The sequence below is a fragment of the Danio rerio genome, chromosome 3 (assembly GCF_049306965.1).
Source record: "Danio rerio strain Tuebingen ecotype United States chromosome 3, GRCz12tu, whole genome shotgun sequence".
NCBI classification, from domain to species: Eukaryota; Metazoa; Chordata; class Actinopteri; order Cypriniformes; family Danionidae; genus Danio; species Danio rerio.
The window spans coordinates 48,207,420-48,230,000 of record NC_133178.1 but is presented as its reverse complement, the minus strand read 5'-3'; the positions used below and the strand labels follow the sequence as shown (position 1 = coordinate 48,230,000).

At 35.8% G+C, this 22,581-nt stretch overlaps 1 protein-coding gene across 35 annotated transcripts in view; it reads right to left on the bottom strand.

The window, feature by feature from the left end:
* dnm2a (dynamin 2a) overlaps positions 1-21,092 on the bottom strand; it is a 90,891-nt gene extending 69,799 nt beyond the window's left edge. For 34 of the 35 annotated variants that reach the window (XR_012399860.1, XR_012399858.1, XR_012399857.1 and 31 more), the window contains exon 1: positions 20,674-21,092. Coding sequence is in view for 28 of the 35 variants with exons in the window: in XM_073941991.1 (XP_073798092.1) it covers positions 20,674-20,834 (161 nt within the window). In the remaining 7 variants the exon portion in view is untranslated. 35 annotated transcript variants of the gene reach the window in all.
* Positions 21,093-22,581: the final 1,489 nt, after the last annotated feature.

The window sequence follows — 22,581 nt, the reverse complement described above, 5'->3', positions numbered from 1 at the left end:
TGTCTGGTTTCCTCTCAAAACTGCCTGTTTAAGGTGTTAAAATATTTGACGAAACATTTTACTTAATTTACGTAGAATTTTATTTGGGCAGAGTGAGAGCATGAGACAGAGCTGAAAAGCGCGTACTGGGCTCAAAATAAACTCTTTTAACTGGTAGGACTTCAAACATTTAGAAGCATTTTTTATACTAGTAAAATTTATTGTATTTAAAAATAACAACTAAGACTAACAAAAATCAGAAACAACTATCTACGTAATTCTGTGATGACTTATTGATATTTGCACAGTAACTCCAAAAATGAATGTCTAATAACTATAAAATATTAATGATGACGATGAGGAGAATAAGACTAACCATGAATAACATTTCTCATGATCATTCTACCTTAAATGTGCTTGAATGTAAGTTATCTGCTATATAAAGTCCTACTGTTACATTATGACAAATAAATCTATGGTTTGCATTAACAAAAATGAAGCATTGCAGTAAGAAATGTCCATTTTGCACTATTGTCTTTGTACGTATGTCAATTTAATAAACAAACAATATTTCTGCCACAACACAAATGTAATATTATAATAAATCATTCAATTCAAGGCTGAAAGCTGCAAAGCAGTCATCAGTAACTAAAAAGAAAAATAATATTCATGCCAAAAGAACAGACAAAAGAAAGGAAGTCTCACTTCTACCACTCTTTAAAAGTTTTGGTTTCGGTTTGTGTCATTTTAAATGCTCAGTCTCCTTATGCTCTGATTTACATTGTTCTGTGTTTGTGGAAAAGCAGGCGAGAGAGCAGGCAGAGCAGGATTCTCACGTTCCTTGTCATGAGCTGAAGTTTCACTTTAAACTTATATGCGAGCTTCTTTCTTTGATGATGTACAGTGTTAAATAATACATTTAGCAGCCATTTGCTCTGAACACGCAGTGAATGCAACGCATCGAGATTCAGGCCATTAAAGCAACTGATCCACACGAGTCTTTCTGCACTATTCATCACATGATCGCTCTCATCGCCATTATTTGTAACTTTGGGTTGGTTTGCAAATATGTGTACTTGTCATCGCGTCTTCCTCAATCTTCAGCCGTTTGCATTACTTGCACTCACAAAAGCCCTGTTATCTGACAGAGTAAAGCCTTGAGTGGTTGACAGCTAATATGAACCAATATAGCGGCGGAGAAAAGAGCGAATCAATATGTTTTTTTTTTTTCGTTTGATTTTTCATCTAAACAGGTCGCACTAAAACCATTATATGCAGTAGCACAAATGCTCCCAAATACAGTTGAAGTCAGAGTTATTAGCCCCCATGAATTATTAGACTTCCTGTTTATTTTTTCCCCAAATTCCTTTTAATGGAGAGATTCTCAACACATTTCTGCACATAATAGTTATAATAACTCATCTCTAATTACTCATTTATTTTATCTTTGTCATGATGACAGTAAATAAGATTTGACTAGATATTTTTCAAGACACTTCTATACAGCTTAAAGTGACATTTAAAGGCTTAACTAGGTTAATTAGGTTAACTAGGCAGGTTAGGGTAATTAGGCAAGTTAATGTATAATGATGGTTTGTTCTGTAGACAGTCCAAAAAAAATGATAAAAAATAATTAATAATTAGATAATTAAAATAATATTTTGTCGCTAAAATGTTTTTTTAAAAAATGTAAGTCTGCTTTTATTCTAGCCAAAATAAAACAAATAAGACATTCTCTAGAAGAAAAAAAAATATTATCAGACATACTGTGAAAAGGTCCTTGCTCTGTTAAACATTATTTGGGAAATATTTAAAAAAGAAAAAATTCAAAGAGAGGCTAATAATTCTGACTTCAACTGTATATTATGAGGTCCCATAGATTAAGTTTTGGGCACATATGCGACCAATATGCATCACAATTTCGAGCCCTGCATGCTGTTGTGTAAATAAGATATTACATACGGCTATTTAGCTTATTAGAATTTGTGATCTGGCTCTATAAAAAAATAAAATTAACTTGACTTCAGGCAACGCAGTAAGTAGTGCTGTTGCCTCACAGCAAGAAGGTCGCTGGTTCGAGCCTTGGCTGGGTCAGTTGGCATTTCAGTGTAGAGTTTGCATGTTCTCTCTGTGTACATGTGCGTTTCCTCCGGGTGCTCCAGTTTTCCCCACCATCCAAATACATGCGGTACATTGGGTAGGCTAAATTGTCTGTAGTGTATGAATGTGAACAAGTGTGTATGGATGTTTTTCCGAGAGATGGGTTGCAGCTGAAAAGGCATCCGCTGTGTGAAAAATATGCTGGATAAGTTGGCGGTTCATTCCGCGGTGGCAACCTCAGATTAATAAATGGATTAAGCCAAAAAGAAAATGAATGAATGAATAAACTTGACTTTAAGAGGGCCAGGGAAAGCTGTTGGGAGAGTGAGGTGCCCCCCTAATATAATGGTAGGGGAAACACTGTAATACAAAAAGATATCTTAATAAATATTTTTAAATAAAATTCTTAGCAAACGTTTTTGCAGTGTATTCTGCAAAAATATAAAAAAATAATTCATTGTCCACAAAAGTCACTTGATTTTTATTTATCTATTTTTTTTTTACTTTAAGCTGAAAGTCTGAAATCATAAATTTAGTAATAGTAAAAGAACAATTTGGAGAAAAAAAAAAAAAAATGTACGGCCTGTCCAGACCAATTCATCGTTGAACCCTTATAAAGTAAGCCAAAGCTTTCAAATGTGTGTCCTATGAAGATGGCACCGTCTGGCAGCACGAAGCACGTGGCTGTATGACAACAGCCAAAGCCTGCAGGGGGAAAGGGCGAATGAAAACAGGCCACAGAGATCTGTGTGCCACCATAACTCTGCATACATGACTCTCGACAGACACCCACTCAGCCAGCAAATCCAGACACCTACACACACCCACCAGCACTGCTTTCAATGAAACAAAAAAAAGGCTGGTAAATACACACATGAGCAACCGACTGTGACACTTCGCAAATAAGAACAAATACCCACACTGCAGGAAGCAATATGTTATGATCGCTCCTGAAAACACATTGCTTCATTCCTCACTTATTTCCAGAGCAAACAGGCAGGTGGGCTGCCGTCCATTATTCATGGGCTTTAAATGATAGAGGAGGCTGAGCAGATTGTGTATCGTTTCATCCATTATGCATGCAAAAAAACGCAGCGCTGAGCAGAGAGAGTGGAAAAGACTGGAAGAGAGACAGACAGGATTTGTCTCACTTCAGCTACACCCAGCGTGAGTCTTACTCCACCAGCCGGAGAAACGGGCTAATCGCCTGCTCTGCTCTGCTCTCATTATCCAAAATATGAACACCTCAGAAGAGTCCACCGCTAAGAATAATGGCTCATGAAGAAAACTGGAGCCTTTTTGTTGTAATTATGAGTGGGTTAACCGAGCAGAAACCAACCAAAAAATACCAAATGAAAAATAATGATGACCAAGTTTGGACCATTCAGATTTGTTCTATATTTTTTTTAAGATAATGACATTTAAAGATGCAGGTACAAAATGATTGAGATTATTGACAGTACTAACAATGAGGTGTCACTGACAGCACTGTTTGGCAAAAAAAATAATGTAATAAAATTTATATAAAAAACAAAAAAAGTAGTTCAGGGTCTGTGATCTGGTATCTCGTATAAATTTGAGCAAAAACTTTTTAAATCTTCAGAGGCTGGGTGGTATGATGGTATAAATCGTTACCGTGGAATAAAATGTGTACCATCAAATATTTATTTTTTTTTTTATTCAGTGTATATCGCGGAATGTAGATAAGTGGGCGTGGCCAACTAAAAGTAAAAGTTCAAGTTAATGATGATTAAATCATGTCAATATTTAAGGTAAATATGTTTAGGGTGCATTAGGGCTGAGCATTATGATTAGAGGTGTGAACCTATACTTGTCTCACGGTTCGGTTACGATTACCATGCCTTCGATTCGGTTCAATTCGATATATCGGTGCATCACGGTATATTGACGATGCTTTCCATATACAGTATTATATTTTAGGGGGAAGGCTATAACATGCTGTCTGCATAAACACACAGACACACAGCCCCAAACTGTCTCTCATTCAAACACATACACAAACATAGACAGCAACAAACACCCACACACCCACACACACTTAAGCCCTCGCAACAGGGAGAGCTTGAGCTGAGCAGAGCAGAAAAACGGAAAAAAAAAAAAAAAATGAAAAAAAGAAGCACTTTTCTGACGGTCCCTTACTGAGAGCTCCTCTCAGCGCGAGCTCTCCTGGCTAAACACATATTGCGAGGGCTTAAACGGTGCAGTGCTCAAAATGTTGAGCGAAAAAAAAAAGAAAGACAGCTGTTAAACATAACCAGCTATGTCTTTTTGTAGGAAACACACTTTAGATCTTTTTAGGGTAAGAGTTTTTTGAGTTATTGCCGTCTATAACTGAATGTGTGTCAGGAATATCGAAAACAAAACCAACTGAACCACGCTCATTTCTGGCGCCCACCTGGATATACAGCGCCCTTAGCATTTGCCTATGGTGCCTATGCCACGGGCCGGCCCTGAGTTGGTTGAGTGTTGTAAATACCCGCGCTCACCTCCCTCGCGACAGAGCGCATAGGAGATAAATGACATCAGTACATAATAACCGGTTATGATTATTACTGAACCGATAACGAATTGTCCGCGTCTGCATCGTGGTGCACCAAAAAAACAATTCCTTTTGACACCCCTAGTTATGATCGCATAAATCGTTACCGCGAAATGAAATGTGTACCATATTATTTTTTTATTCGGTGTATACCGCGAAATGTAAATAAGTGGATGTGGCCAATTAAAAGTTAACGTTCAAGTGAATGATGATTAAATCATGTCAATATTTAAGATAAATATGTTTAGGGTGCATTAGGGCTGAGCATTAAGATCGCATAAATCATTACTGCGGAATGAAATGTGTACCATATTTTTTTTTATTCTGTGTATACTGTGAAATGTAAATAAGTGGGTGTGGCCAACTAAAAGTGAACGTTCAAGTGAATGATGATTCAATCAATTTAACATTTAAGTTAAATATGTTAAGGGTGAATTAGCACTGAGCATCATGATGGTATCAATCAATACCGTGGAATAAAATGTGTATTATACATTTTTTTTAAATTCTGTATAAACTGCAAAATGTAAATAAGTGGGTGCGGCCAACTAAAAGTGAACATTCAAGTGAACAATTTCTTTTTTTGTTTGTTTTCTGTCGCATGATCTTCAAAAAATCTTTCAAAAAACATTTTCCTAATTATGAATGTTGAAAGCACTTGGGCTGGATAACGTCTTTGTGATAAAACAATATATTTGATACCTGTTGATAATTTGAACATAAGGTCAAACAACTCAAGTGTCATTATATACAAATGCATGAGGAACAGAAAAGGGTGTGCTATTGGTGCATTTCCAAACAACTGTAGTAATATTTATATATAAGTGTATTATTTGCTGTTTTAATTTTACATTCATACTAATATTTTATAGAGGTGGCAAAGTATATTCCTCTTTCATTTAACTTTTTGTAAGAAACCGCAGCTACACTGGAGCCTTTCATGATCATGATCTTATTACAACAATTGCTACCTTTATACTATAGGGGAACTATATTAAATATTCATAAGAGCAAGTGCACAGTGGAATCAAGGGCTTTATTTGGACGTCCATGAATTATGAACCAAACTATCAGTTTCCTTCTGCGCATGTTCTCCGACCAGACAGATCAAAACTGGCCTTCTTTGCATTTAGATAGCCCAACAAAAGTCCTAAATCATTAAAAAGAAAAGTTAAATCTGCTGTTGAGTTGGTCTAGATCCGGGGTGTCCAAACTCAGTCTTGGATGGCCGGTGTCCTGCATAGTTTAGCTCCAGATTGCTGTAAAACACCTGCCTGAAGTTTCTGTGATCCTAGAAAGAGCTCGATAAGCTGGTTCAACTGGGGTTGGAACTAAAATATGCAGGACACAGGCCCTCCAAGAGTTTGGATACCCCTGATCTAAATTATATGACATGACCAAAAAAAAAAAAAGAAGATCAATTATCTGTAAAATAAGTTATGACCTTAATTTTATTAACATAACATCCATCATATCTTTAATATAGATAATAACAGATCCAATATAGCACCTTGTAGCTGAAATTTATCAATGTGGTTTCTATGGCAACTGTATGAAAAACACTACTGATTAATGTTTTAACTCATGTAATGTAGCTATAATTACAACAGTTACTGTAATTACATGTTACTAGAACACCAATTTCACTGATATATTTAACATGCCAACATTAATATCATAATAGAGTTATATAAGTATATAAGTATAAGTATAGCTCCTAATCCTACCACAATACTGTGATGCAGCTACTGATACCACAGTAAATTCATAGTAAACCCACTCTAAACTGATTCAATCATCTGTTTCTACTGTTGTTAACAACACTATCGTGGTTTCATCTGCCTTTAAACTAAGTCATCCGGATATTTCTGTCCATCGATAAAGTGAAACACCGAAAACTGATCCATTTGAAACCAATCCACTTGTAAACAAACTTGAACTGGGGAAATTCACTTAAAATGGGGAAGTTTGACTTCCCACACACAGCATGTCTTCAAACAATGACTGAGAAAACAGACCTACACTTATATTTACATATTAATAGGTTAGTTTTGTCATGTGTGTACAATATATGTACTAGCACACAGAATTATCAAAGATATATTTTGCTGCTTGTTCAAACTACTTATTTAAAATTAGCCAAAACAACAATTTGTAAGATTTGTTTTAATTTATTTACTTATTTTATTTTATTTTATTTTTTGGGGGGGTGGGGGAGGGGCTAATTGTTTAATGTTTAATCCACTCACATTTGTTAAGCTAACTTAATTAATTTGTATTGGGACAATGTGAATGAATTGTGTGGAACCTTGCAAATACACATCTTAAAGGCAAAAAACGGCTCATTGGAAATACACACTTCAGTCTATATTTCTTTTAAAGTGAAAAAGACTTAAAAGTGTGTTTGACTGCAGTGTTTTAAGTAAAAAGAATGCCATGCATCATAATCAGTGTTTCCCCTAGGTTTACATTTTTAGGGGTGGGTGGATTGGGGTTGTGACGCAAAGTGGCACTACACAGTGTGGCTGTTCAGACACTGACACAAGAAATCATGGTCTTTTAATGACAGCAGTAAATAACTGAACAACTATTTGAACTGTACAACTGCTTGTAATTCTTTTATTTATTTTTATTCACAAACTGTGCAGCTTTTGTCAATGCAATGTACATTTCCTGGGTGTACAACATTCCCTCAGCCTCTTGGTATGGCAAGTCAGAAATGTCTGGCCCATTTATTGAAACATTTATTAAAACATTCATTTCATTTTCTTGTCGGCTTAGTCCCTTTATTAATCCGGGGTCTCCACAGCGGAATGAACCACCAACTTATCCAGCAAGTTTTTACGCAGCGGATGCCCTTCCAGCCGCAACCCATCTCTAGAAACCATAAACACACACACTCATACACTACGGACAATTTAGCCTACCCAATTCACCTGTACCACATGACTTTGGACTGTGGGGGAAAGCGGAGCACCCGGAGGAAACCCACACAAACGCAGGGAGAACATGCAAACTCCACACAGAAACGCCAACTGAGCTGAGGATCGATCCAGTGACCCATTGACCTTCTTGCTGTGAGGCGGACGTGCTACCCACTGCGCCACTGTGTCGCCATTTATTAAACATGTCCCTTGTAAAAATTTAGATGTGAACATGTCATGGTCAGAAGCAGCTTTACAGAAAATAATTCAATCATTCAATTTACTTCAGCTTAGTGCCTTATTTATCAGGGGTCACCAAAGCTGAATGAACCGCCACAGAAAAATGACAAACAATGCAATTTGGAAACATTGCAAATGATGAAAGAGAAAAATTAGTTAAAATGCACATCTATAAATCTAATACTTCTTTACTAAAAGGAAATAGGCCTATAAACTACTTATAGCAATGAGTGTATTACAAGAAGTTATATTATTAAATGTTTATGCTAAAAAAGTTTTATCTAATAATAATTCCAGCCAGTTTTTAGTGGACCTGCAATATTGTCAAAAGACAGAACTTTCAGATGTTATGTAAAAAAGGCCTAAATACATGCAGGACCATTCAAATATTTTGCTCGTCCCCAACAATTGACAGGAGATCTCTCAATGAGAGAGATAGAGGGGGGTTTGCACTCACGCTATCTTTACTGCTCTATTCATTTAACCTACAGTAACAAATGTAATGCTTAGACCATCATTGCTCCTCTCGCGATCTGTTCTCTTGCTCATTCACTCTCTTCGTCATGATTTACTTCTATTTTAATTCATTTTGGGGGTCACGGAGCCGGTATGAATATGCGAAAGATATGCAGAATTTAGGGGAGAGGTAATAACTAGACACTAGATGGAGGAGATAACTTTGCTCGCATCACAGCATGGGATGTGCGTGACGTATCTAAAGAGCAGGAAAAAAAAAATAAAAAATCTAAAGAGCAGGGAGGGATGAGTATTTGAGGACCGGACTGGAGATGCAAGATTACTAGATGCATTTGCAGGAGACTCCCGGAACTTCCGGAAGACTTGGTATGTCTGCATCTGTATTTTAGCTGCTGTGACGCGAGATGATAGTGACAAAAACTTCAATTCCTTTTCAAACTAATGGTATTTACTAGGGCAGAACGATATATCGACATAAAAATCGCATTTGCGATTTAACTAAAGCTGTGATTGTCTTGCAAATTATTTGAGTAAAACACGGGGATATGATCAGTAGTAAATACTTTGAAGGCCAGAGAGCGATCTATTGTGCAAGTCGCACAGTACAAACCTAATAAAACCTAATAAAAACAATGTAAATTATGTTAAAACTACATGGTTAAAGTAAAATTTTCTTTTACGTTTGCTTTTGAAAACACTATTGGTTGAATTTAGGGAAGGTTTTAGTTAGGTGAACTGTATGACAAACCCCATCAACTGAAAAGTACCAAAAGCAACACATAGTATGTATCGCAAAAATGCAGAGGCACATATTTCCAATGAACCTGGGTTGATTTAATTCTTAGCGACAATGAGGGTGGAACATGGTCATGTAAGATGTGTTGTCATTTGATCATGGTATTCCAACTTCATACCATCAATTTTGGATAACATTGCATTAGGGCTGCACAATATATCATTTCTGCATTGATTTCGCAATGTGCGCATCTGCAATAGTTCCATCATAGGTTATGCAATATTGAGTCTGAATAATAGTTTATCAGTAGCTGATGGGATTTGTAGAGTCACTAATAAGTTTAATATTAGAGTGAAGGTTTATCATTTGCATGTGCCTTTAAGGCCCATGACTGTGCATTTAAACATTTTTTAAAACATTTGGGCACAAAAAAATAAGGATGTTTGGAGGTGTAAAAAAGTTTAACTAAGAAAAATTTAATATAAAAATTAATAAATAAATTAAACAAGCTTGTTTCGTTTAGGGATGCAGCGATTAACCGGTTTCACTATTGACCGCACTTTAATTCGTACGGTTAATTAATCATAAAGGCTTCTCAACACCGCGTTTCTGCACAAAACAAAACTGCAGCAACTAAACAAAGTTATGCAAACTGTGTGCTAGTTTATACACAGAAACTAATAACCACGCACACTGGATTAACTATGACTGAGGGTATTAGCTAAGGCAAGCTCGTGCAAGTTTATTATTTTCAATGGAGCGAGGGGCACGCGACACAATGTGCTGTTGCGCTCACACTTTTCAGGCGCACTGAAAGATGGGGGCTTTTGTGGCCGCGTTACTGCGGGAAATGCAAACAGCTGAAGTTTGAGTAAGAAGCAATAAAAAAAGTACACAGGTTTGCAACCTCATTTAAAGTTACAAATATTGATCCGCCAGCTGAGATCAGTCAAGTGTTTTCGGAGAGAGTGCAGAAAGACTCGCAGTGGATCGGCTGTCTAATGGCCTGAATCTCGATGCGTTGCATTCACTGCGTGTTCAGCACAAATAGATGGTAAATGTAAAATCTAACTTAATAAACCATTGCTAAAGAAGCTCGACTTTACTAAGTTTATACTGAAACTTCGGCTCATGACAAAGACTGGTTCTGTGCAGGTGGTCATCGCGAGAATAGCTGCTCTGCGCCGCATATATTGGGCCGGCTGACTCACCTGGTTTTTTCCATGAACACAGAAAAATTAAAACAAGACTGAGCATTTAAAATGACACAAACCGAAACCAAAACCTTTAAAGAGTAGTAGAAGTAAGACTTTTTTTCTTCTTTTTGTCCGATCTTTCTAGTAATCATATTGACATGTGTATAAAAACAATAATGCAAAATGTATATTTCTTACAGCTATGCTTTAATGCATTTTGTTTGATGCAAAACATATATTCCTTTGTCATAATTTAACAGTTGGACTTTTTATAGCATGTAAATACGTATAAAACTTAATGTTATTTATTGGTAGTATTAATGTAGTCTTCATTAATATTCTACAATTATTAGATATTAATTTTGGAATTACTACACAAATACCAATATGTGATGAGGGAAATAGTTGTTTCTGGGTTTTGTTAGTCCTGATTGACGTTATTTTAAAATACAATAAATCTGTAATATACAATTTGCAGTGGTGCTCAATCATTTTTAGTGGGTGCTCCAAAATTTTTTAAGGTTAAGTTAATTTTAAGCCCTTCATTAAACAAATACTACTTTTTTTATTTATTTATTTATTGTTATATCAATTATTAACAATGTACAAATTCATTCATTCATTTTTTTGTCGGCTTTGTCCCTTTATTAATTTGGGGTCGCCACAGCAGAAAGAACCACCAACTTATCCAGCAATTTTTTACGCAACGGATGCACTTACAGCCGCAACCCATCTCTGGGAAACATTCACACACACACACACACTCATACACTACAGACAATTTAGCCTACCCAATTCACCTGTACCGCATGTCTTTGGACTGTGCGGGAAACCGGAGCACCCGGAGGAAACCCACGCGAACGCAGGGAGAATATGCAAACTCCACACAGAAACGCGAACTGAGCTGAAGCTCGAACCAGCGACCTTCTTGCTGTAAGGCAACAGCACCACCTACTGTGCTACTGCTTCGAGTTTTTATGTGATTTTTCTAAACTAGTAGTGTTTAGAAATTAATAAATGCATAATAATCGTGATAACTGTGAAACTGTGAATGTTTCTCAGACTTTAATCGTACAACCAAAATCTATAACCGTTGCATGCCTAGTCTCGTATAGTCCAGGGGTGTCCAAATGTGGTCCTGGAAGGCCTGTGTCCTGCATATTTTATTTCCAACCCCAATTAAACACACCTGAGCCAGCAAATCAAGCTCTTTCTAGAAACCTACACAGGACTGCGTTGAAGAAAGATGGAGCTCCAGGAACGAGTTTGGACACCCCTGGTTTAGTCTAAATATCTACATATTTTACCAGCCCCATTGGGATATAATTTAGCTTGTTTTAAGGAAAAAACTCTTAATTTTGATTTGTTTCTTCTTAAGGTGAAAAGAAAACAATACTTTTTACTTCATCTGAAAATTTTTAGATATTTGTACTAGAAATGTGAGTAAGAAAAGCATGTAATTATTCAATTTCTGGACCCAAATACTGTTAAGACTACCCAGAAAACCATGAAGCAGAGCAACTCAAACTGTATTCATAATTGCAATATGTATGGCAAATAAAATATCCCAATATCAGATTTTTTCAATATCATGCAACACTACAATGCATTGATTGCAATCTTAAAATATGACTTCTTGTGGAAGCGACTTTAAATAAAGTACGAAACAACAAACACAACGACTTCCTTTGCCTCATTCATTTCATAATTAATAACTGTTGAGTTTAGCTTCCCCAACACATTTGTCACAAAACAGCCTGTGGTATTATCTGCATGATCCGCCTGCCCTGCCTGCCTTTCACAAGGTTCACGCTGTGTTCTCGCTCCAGTTTTATGGTCCTCCCATAGTGAACGCAGCAAACTGAACAACAGCCCCTCCTAAAGCAGCCGGTGGAGCCAGATAGCAGAAGTCACGCAGAACAATGACATCAGCCCCATAATAAACACCCAAGATGGAAGAGCTGCATGGCCTGCAAATGGCTCAAGAAGGCTTGAACCGCCGAATCTGGTGTAAGAGCTTGAAAATCCAGTTCTGCGGGATGAAATTGGACAGACTGTCTCAACGAAGGCCTTCATTCTACTTGGCATGTTGTAACAGCAGATGCGACATGGATTGGGCTAATTAATATGTGTAACTTACTAATGTTTACTGAGCTCTGATTGTGTCCGACTGATGAATAGTGCGTTTGTTTGTTAATTCCCAGCTGTCTAAATGTTAGTATGGCGGATAAAGGGCTGACAGAAGGTCATAAAGAACCAAGGTGTCACTGTGTTCATGGCGTGCCATGTTGTTTTTATTATTACATTTGATCAGACATTGTTTATCAGTTTCAATGTTTCCATTTAGTTAAATAAGGTGTAATTTATGCCCCAATGGAGTTGGCTGTTCATGTCTTTATGCATCTTCAAATGATTTACGATTAGGGATGCACCTAAACCAGTATCGGGTATGAGGTAGATACTTGGTTAAAATATTCGTATATTCGTATCGTACATTGAACTTCTTTCAAATGTGTTAATCTTACCAACACTATATTTAAGCATCACATGAACATATAAAAAAAGTTGTCTTATTTTGTTGTTAAGAGTTTATGGAACATTGACGCACTTCCACTGCATGTAAACAACCAACAGTTTGATAACACCAGAAACATGCTTTCTGGAACACGAATCCCATTGTTATGCAATTTAACCAAGTTAAATTCACAAAACAGCCCACGCTCTGAGTAAACCCAATAAACCAGAGCAAGCGCATTCAAATAACACCACCTGTGAGACAAGACCCATTCCTAGAAACTGTTCCTCCGAGCCTTATACTCTTACAACTAAACACACATAAACAATCACCAATCAGGCTAACCCTCAAGGCAGCACTACAGCATCCGCATGAGTGCCATAAAACACGATTTTGAGTCTCAGCAGTCTGTCAGACAAATTGTAGTAACATTTAGGCAGTTTGAATATCTTTGTGACAAGAAACAAGAGCTTCCAGATATTCCGGATAAGCAGACAGGTGTCAGATTAACCTAGTGGTGACTAGCGACTCCATTTTGCCTCCCTGAGCATGATCCCCGCCCTTCGCCTACCATCACAACCACTGCAGTCACATAATAACATCTTGTTTTCTGTACACAGACAAGGAAGAGGGCATAGATAAGATATAGACTTTCACTGCAAAGATAACAAAAGAAATTTCAGTAACATTTACAAACAAACAGCAAGATACATCAAATGAAATATGGTTCTGGAAGGGAAAGGCTGAAATAGTAGTACTTTTATAGAAAGTACTATAATAGTCATTCAAGATTGCTCAATAAAGCTAATTAATAGTATATTATATTTTAGGTTATGGAATGATTAAATAACCTTTTTTACTATTTTTCAGTGATTTTCTCCAGTTTATTGATTTCTGGATTCTGATTAATTATTGGATTATTGGTCAAGCTCTTCAATAAACTATTTTGACCAATTTGTCAGGCAATTCAGCTAACTTGTTCAAATTTGGTTCAAACACAATCACTGAGGCCATGTTATTGATTTGTTATTAACACTTTCTTGCAATTGTTTTAAGTTCTCAGCCAGCACCTGCATTCTTGATGATTTACTTCTTAATTTAACAGCCCTAAAAAAATTTTCTGCTATGAATATATGAGCCTATTATAGATTAAAATAATGTGTTTAACCAAAACAAAAGACCAGAAAAAAATATATTTATTATCCATATATTCATGTTTCACAGCTTGTATGCTGTTTATGTCTTTGTTTTATAATGTTTTATCACAAAAATATAGGTTTTAACAAAACCCTTATAGCAATTTATGAGAAAAATGCTTTGTTTGTGCCTGTTCTGGCTAATTTGCACTAAATCAGCCAATATTAATTAATTACAAATGGCAAAAAAAAAAAAAAAAAAAATCAACCCGATTAATTAGCTGGTGAATCTTTCACTTTATCTCTAAATCATGTGTGTGAATGTACTTTAAAAAAACTAAAAACCCTACAAAATACAGTCGAAACAAAAAGTTTACATACACTGTATAAGAAGACATATACCAATTTTAAAAGGTCAGACGTTAATGTGATTAAACTTTTTCTTTTAGGTAAGTTAGGATTTTCAGATTTGTGTCTGGTATGCTTAATAGCAAAATAATGAAAGAGATATTTTTTTTTAAAGAAATTGTTTCAACTTTTCTTGAAAGTCAAGTTTACATACAATAAGACTATTATGCCTCTGAAAAAGCTCAGATGATGAAGTCAAGGTTTTGAAAGTTTCAGATTGGCTAATTGACAACATTTGAGTTATTTAGAGGCAAAACTATAGAATAGTATTTAAGGAAAACTTCAAACACAGTCCCTCCTTTTGTGACAACATGGGAAAATCAACAAGCCAGAATCAACAAAAATCCAGATTACAATTTTCTAAATTACTCTGGGACAAAGAATATTTTTTTGGGGACATGTCCTGTGGTCTGATGGAACTGTTTGGCCATAATGACCAGTGTTACAGTTGGAGGACAAAGGGGAAAGCTTACAAACTCCATTCCAACTGTGAAGTATGGGGGCGGCAGCATTATATTGTGGGGCTGTTTTGTTGCAGGAGTGTGGTCCACTTAACAGCATAGATGGCATCATGAAGAAAGAACATTGTGTAAGAATTCTAAAGTAACATCTCAGGACATCAGCCAGGAAAATAAAACTTGGCCAGAATTGGGTCTTCCAAACAGACCATGACCTAGGCATTCTGCCAAATTAGTTAAAATGTTAAGGACAACAGAGTGAATGTTTTGAAAGGGCCATCACAAAGCCCTGACCTCAATCCTATATAAATTTTGTGGGCAGAGTTAAAAAAGCTTGTGCGAGCAAGCCTACAAATCTACAAATCTGCCAAAATTCCTTCAAACTATTGTGAGAAGCTTGTGGAAGGATACCCAAAACATTTGACCAAAGTTATACAGTTTAAAAGCAAAGCTAAAAAAAAAAGAAAAACACCAAGGAAATGTATCTAAACTTTTGACTGTCTAGAAATTAATAAAAAATTCTCAAGAAGGTTTGACAGTATCAAAATTTGGATACTGCCCAAGAATACAGAATATTCTCCGATCAGTTTTGATTCTTACACAAATCTTACATGAATCAAAGTGGTTTTGTGGCTTTTAGAATAGAAATAAAAGCTGCTGCTTACTGTATTTTCTTTTGTTTTTTCTTGTTCTTATGTAAAACGCGCAACCTTATTTTGCAATGGTAGATCGAAAGATAAGAAAAGGCCATCAATACACCTGCCCATAGACTTTCCCCCTCAAAGAATGAGAAGAGTGGTTGAAAATGGACAAAAGAGACACATTAACACAAGGTGTAAGAAGCCAGGTTTCCATTCACCTATTTCTCTAAGCACATTTTGAAAAATCGTTAAAAAAAATGCTTAATGGAAACGCAAATATGCACACAAATTTTGAAAATGTGCATATTGCAACTAAATGGGATAGAATGCTTATCCGCTAAGAAAAAATGTGCGTGCACTACAATGAAAACTGATTTCCCCAATATATTACAGCATCCACATGAAAAAAAATATGTTATTTTGTTTTAAAAGCTCATGTGACCATTAACATTGGTGGATTGGGACTTTAACTGACAAACTGCGGAACAAACGCATTGTAAAACATTGCAAATGTTGTTTTGGTCATTCTAAAATCCCTTAGTCAAGGTCTGTGCTCAACAAAACAGTTTGATAGTAATACTTTCAGAACTGTCTAGAGCCGCTGAACTCGTATCACGTATCTCCAATATCTACCTATTTTCTTACATGATTTACATCTTTAAATGTAAACTTGGCTAATAAGAATAGATCTTCATCATCTACTTAAAATCCAATTAAGCAGTTTAGATCTACTCCAAACCAAACCCATCTAAACAAGCCATTGTAAATATTGTAATGAGATCATATTTTCCCATAAATCCGTTTAAAAACACTATACATTAACTACAGTGAATTGGAATGGAAAGTCTTTTTCAGGACATATATCCTACACAAGCTCATGGGTGTGACATATACATATCAAACAATGATTCATCCATGCAATACAACAGGCCCTTTAACTCAGCTGTTATAAAAGCACAATCGACAATGTGACAAGTCACATGACAGCCAGAGATTTGTGATGGTAATTATGAGGTGGTGACTCAACTTCAAGGCAACTAAAGTCATATCAACTTCTCCATGAACCCTTCTGGCCAATCTTTTCTTCTTCAAAACTGCTGGATGAGTTCAATTAAAATTAAATTAATGAAATTGTGTCATCGTCATCTGTCTAGATCAGGGATGTCCAAACTCATGCCTGGAGGGCCGATGTGGTAAGTTTAGATCCAACTTCAACACACCTGCCAGGAAGTTTTTAGTATGTCTAGTAAGAGCTTGATCAGCTGGTTCAGGTGTGGTTGATTAGGGTTGGAGCTAAACTCTCCAGGACACTGACCAACCAGGACCAAGTTTGGACACCCCTGGATTAGATAGTCCATTAGCGAAGAAAAGGTGTTGCAAATTCACTTTGTTTTCATACTCCATACAAATGCCAAATACAAGTTGCACTTCCAACATACATTTCTAACATAGAAAATACAGAACTAAACACCGACAAAGAAGAGTCAACGTAAGTTGAATATTGAAAATAGAATTTTACAGAAGTGTGAAGTGAAGCCCTGTGGATTTAACCACACCATCTCACAATGGCATATGAAAGTGAAAAATGCACCACAGTATATTAGCAACAAATGTGTACAACTAGAAAGGGGGGCGGTATATGATGGAATAATTTTTTTATCCGAAACCGAATTTTCGATTAATTGCACAGCCCTACTGTCTATTGTGCACGAGTGTTGCTGCTGATATTGTTATCAATGTAATATTTAATAATATTGTGATATGCAACATTTGTGAAGTCACACAGCTTTGGATAGCTCAAAACAGTAACCACTAGACTCGGAAAAATGCCATAAGTGTGTAAAGGTCTCAAATCCCTATTTTAACAAGCCAATAATATTGACTGACCTTTTTCCTCAAATGTTTCTGTAGTCGTTTTGACAACAAAAACACTGCTGTCTTCTCAACAGAAACTCCGCCTCTGTTTTCATTTGATTGGAGAACGAAAAAGACGTGACTGGTGTAAGACAATTTTTTTTGCTCAGAGTTTAGTTTTTTCAACTGCTAGCACAAAGGGCGAAATAGCAAAAACATGAGGCGAGCATGGTGCATATGCAGCACACGAATCGTTTGCGGCCGTTAGACATTTAAAAAGAATATATTTTAGAGCAGTGAGCATATTACCGTGATACCATGATAATTTTATCCAAGGTTATCATATTGTTAAAATTTTAACCGGCTCATGCCTACTCAACACAAAAAAAACGTGTTCGGTGTGATCGGCAGACAAATCATTCAGTCACAGAAAACGTAAATTTTTAGTAGCTTCAAAAAACATACTGTATCTATGTGCAGTATGTCTGCAAAGAATATTATACGGCGTTATTTATTTGACATTTAATTATTCAATTTTTTTGCCTGAATAATTTTAGTCTCCCAGAAAAACCATAAAGCTTTTTTTTTTATATTTGTAACTTTGCTTTTCTATATTTAATACATTATGCAGATGCACTCCACTACAAAATTATCATATTATCATCCAAATTGTCCTAAAAATGGGGGTGTGCAATTAATCAAAAATTCAGTTTCGATTTTGGCTTCTAACGATTATGAATAAAACATTTATCAAGATAAACAATTATTCAATCATATACCGCCCCCTCTCCAGTTGTAAACATTAGTTGCTCTGCAAAGCTCCGTTTCACATCAACATTTCTAAAAGCATGTACTGTAATGTAACGTTTGCAGCATGGGATTCGGGTTCACTGATGTACATTCGAATCAGTTATGTTTTTAAAAGCGCGAATGAGACCACATGCTGTTGTGTGTGTGCTCAGCCTCAGAGACGAGCAGAGCTTGAGAGCTGAGAGGCTGTGGAGGAAATGAATGCAGGAAGGAGCAGGTTATCTGACTGGGGAAAAATGGAAAAAACTAACATGTAGGCATAAGTGCAGTGTTCCAGGTAGAGCCTATCAGTGCTGAATGACAGGTGTGGCACTGACCTATGCATATACTGCAAAACAGGTGGTTTCACCAAGCTGCCTGACAAAACACCCAAGGTCATAAAGAACAGGCTGGGGATTGTCTCTCGGTTTTCATGTCATTCAGAATGCAAATAGCTGCCTTTAAAGTGTACTAAGATACAATTTCGTCAAATTTGATACACTTAATAAATTATCTGCTGTTTTAAAATTGTAATTGTCATAGCATTTAGATCTGGTCATAAATAAAATTAATTAATAAATAAAGCATTACAGTAATGCTATAGAGGTCAACTTAGGGCTTTTGTGATTTTAATTTTGGTCATATTATGATCTCAAAAATGTTACACAGAAAACCCTTTTCAAAGTTATTATTAATTACAATTTAAAATAGTTATAACATGAATAATAATTCGTAAATAATAATGTATTAATGATATAATAATATGATTAATAAATATATTAATTAATAATAATTTTACATGAAAATAGCCAGACTGTAAAAAATGGCCATGATTTCAACTGTAAAAAAAACTGTAAAAATACTACAGCGAAAATCTGTAATATATATATATATATATATATATATATATATATATATATATATATATATATATATATATATATATATATATATATAACCATAAATTGACTTTCCCAGAATCCCTTGTATTGCACATCACTTTTTGTGCTTTTGCTTGACATTACTATGGATCTTTGTTGTTTACCCATCAGTTATGTGCATTAGAGATTTATGTTGCATCTAATGTTAATAAACAATGTTTATTTCATGAATTTTATGCATGTTAGCATTCTGATGTTTAGTAGCTGTGTGAATGACACTGAGCACACTTTACTGTTAGAGGGAAAAGTTGTTTGTTATGAGCATTGGTTCAGTATGTAACTTTCTCATCACCACCTGCACATGGCTGTGTTAACGTGTCTAACTGTGTAACAAAAGATATGTAAATGTTGGTAATTCAAAATACAGACATATTACCTCTATAGATTAATGCAATATGGTAGTTTACTGTAAAAAATGAGAGATTACATTTACGGCTTGTACTGTATTTTTATGGGTAATATAATGGCAACCTCAGCAGCCGGTTTTGTGCCGTAAATTTTACAGATTTATTTTTTACAGTGTAATTAAACTGCAAAAGTAAATCCTGCCATAAAGGCCTCTGAAATTATCGTTTTTTTTTTTTTTTTGCCGGGGGGGGTCTTATTATGCTAATGAGGAAATAACAATAATGCATTACAATAACGAAAACCAAATTATGGCTGCAACAGCGAATCGATTAAATCGATTAAAATAGATTATTAAAAGCGTTGCAAACAAATTTCATAACTGATTCGTTGTGAATCAGTGAAAGCAGAGAAATCTGTGTGGCCCTAGTCATCCAAGATGTGGGAGCATTTCATAGTAAATAAACAAAAAAAATTTAACTGAGCTTTGGTGCGTTGGCTGGCACTGAACCATAGAAGATGTGTCATATTATCATAATTTAGCAGTGTTTTAAACCACCCAGACATGTAGACATGTAAATACACAAGTGCTAGTAAAAAAAAAAAAACAGTTTGTAAAACACACAAGAAAGTCTATGGGTCTAACAACCCATTCAAATATAATTTGCCCATGTGTTTTATTCATGTCAGATACACATGCTATTCACTTATATATACAAGTAAGGAATTAAATTGGTTTACATAGGGTTTGTACTTAATGCTCTCCTGGATATACTATTTTGGACTTTACCATACATTATTATTAAGCAACTCTTCATAAAACTATATCAATCATTAAAAACAGTATTAGCTATTTAAAACATGTTTTATCTGCATCTGAAATTATTCTTTAACCACGGCAGACTTTTTTATAAGGGCATGTACACAAAAGCATGACGTCAATGTCCAGAGAGGTGTCAGTGTCGTAAGGTCCGAGCAGACACACACGCACTGTGAACGAGGAAACGACTTTAAGTTTAACGACGTAAGTTGTGAATATGATTATGATTTCCCTGTTTGCCATATTACAACTATCAAGGACACCAGGACTATAACTTAATGTGTTGTGTGTGTGCAGTGCCGCGAAACTTCCCCATTTTGCTCTCTGCTCTGACTTACGCCCATTTCAGTTCAATGAATGACGGCGAGCGTCCGCTTACGTCAACTGCGTAACTCGCGTTTGTGAATGAACGTTGCGTGTGTCTTTTATAAAAACGCAGCTGGAAAGTAGCAAACGAGACTCGTGGCCGCTTATAAATTGCACGTTCGTGAATGTAACGAGCCGAGGTGACGTATTCGACTAAAGTCAAACCAAAAGAGAAACCAGTAACCAACCTGCCGACGAAATTTTCCAGCACGGAGCTTTTTCCGGCGCTCTGTCCTCCGACAACTGCTATCTGCGGCAGATCCAGGTTACAACTTTGGCCAATGGAGCTGAAAGCATCTTGGAGTTTATTGATCAGGGGGATCAATTCCTCCATCCCCCGGTTGCCCATGGTTTCTGGCCGTCTCTCAGCGCGCAGGAACGGGCTCGCAGCAGCAGGGCGCTCGGGTTACTTTCAAGTGTTCAGTTTCCACCCTTCAAACGCTTCCAGAACGGTCTGTCAAAGGCAAACGGCGCGTAAAACACTCGCTGACTGACAGAAGACGCGCATGTGTTGTAATACGTGCTGTGATCAGAGGATCAATCATTCGTAAAGTCACAAAACAAAACTTCTCGCTATCATCCGGTCAGGCGACATCCGACCTCCACCGGTGACGCGAGTCCCGCCTCCTGTCAACCGACAACGTGATATCTGATTGGTCCAAGGGAGCGCTTCCTGGTGTGTTCTGCGTTTTGATCGGCTTTCGGCCTCCAACGGCGGAAGAGTGCTATTGGACGGCTTGGACGTCAATTTAATTTCAATAAGAAAAGAATAGGAAAATACGGATGTTGTTGCAAAGTTAATCAAATGTACTTACTTGATCACAACATATGTAACCATGAGAAATTACGATAATGTGGTGTTTATATAATTTATATAGGCTAATAAAATAAATATAGAAAAAGATAAACAAACCATGATATTTTAATAGTAATTATAACATAATATTCAACATAATATTCATTCATTTTCTTTTCGGCTTAGTCCGTTTATTAATATGGCGTCGCCACACCGGAAAGAACCACCAACTTAACCAGCACATGTTTAAATTTTTTTCTTATTTATTTTTTACAGTCATTTGTTTAAACCCATGACTGGGTGACACTCATACACATTCAGGGGACGATATAAGGGCCCATGCCATTTTGGGGCCTGTAAAAGAACTATTAGGGACCCAAGAGCATTTCGCAACCACACTTTTGTGCAACAAAAAAAGTAAATTTTTTTAAAGAAATATAACTAAAAGAAGGATAACGAGGAAGTACAAGAGAAAAAAATAAATAAATAAATGAGGGCATATGAAAAAATAAAACAAAGTAATGCTGAATATTAAATAAAGTTTTGATTGCTTTCTTGTTATGAGACTTTGTGATGGTTTTTAAGTACAGTTCCAATTCTCATTTATATAAATAAAACATTTTGGCTCACTTTATATTTGCCTTTGTGTATAAAAAAAAAACTTTCCAATAAATAAAATGAGGTTAATGCAAAAAGTTGAAGGAAGGGATTTTTTTTCTTTAACCTCTTAAAGCCCAATGTGTTTTTTACATGCATTTTTTTTGTTATTTCTCTTTGATATTTGGGCTTAATGGAACCTAGTTAGAATAAAACCTAAGTATCCTTTAATATGATGTACTTTAAGAGAAAAATGTTGCCTATATACAGTTGAAGTCAGAATTAATATTTTTTTTATTAATAAAAAATATAGTTTTGTCATATATGTAATATATTTTACACCGATTTATTTATTTGGATTATGAAATTTATTTATTAATGTATTGCATTTTCATATAAGTGTATCTTTATATAGTAAACATTACATTTTAGCATGGGGATCGAAAATAGGGGTCTGTGGCATTTAAAAGATTGAAACCCCCTTATACATTACTAGAAGACTATTGAGCCATTTACTTTTGAAGAGTCAGGTTCGACTCATTTCTGAGAATTGGTTCTTTAAAACAATGACTCCAAACAACCATATAGTTCTCTTTTTATTCATTACAATCCCTTATATCATGACTTGCCTATTACTTACACAATCAGAGATAAAACATTCTAATTAAGTCAAAGTTAACCAAATGTATCATTTATAACTCGT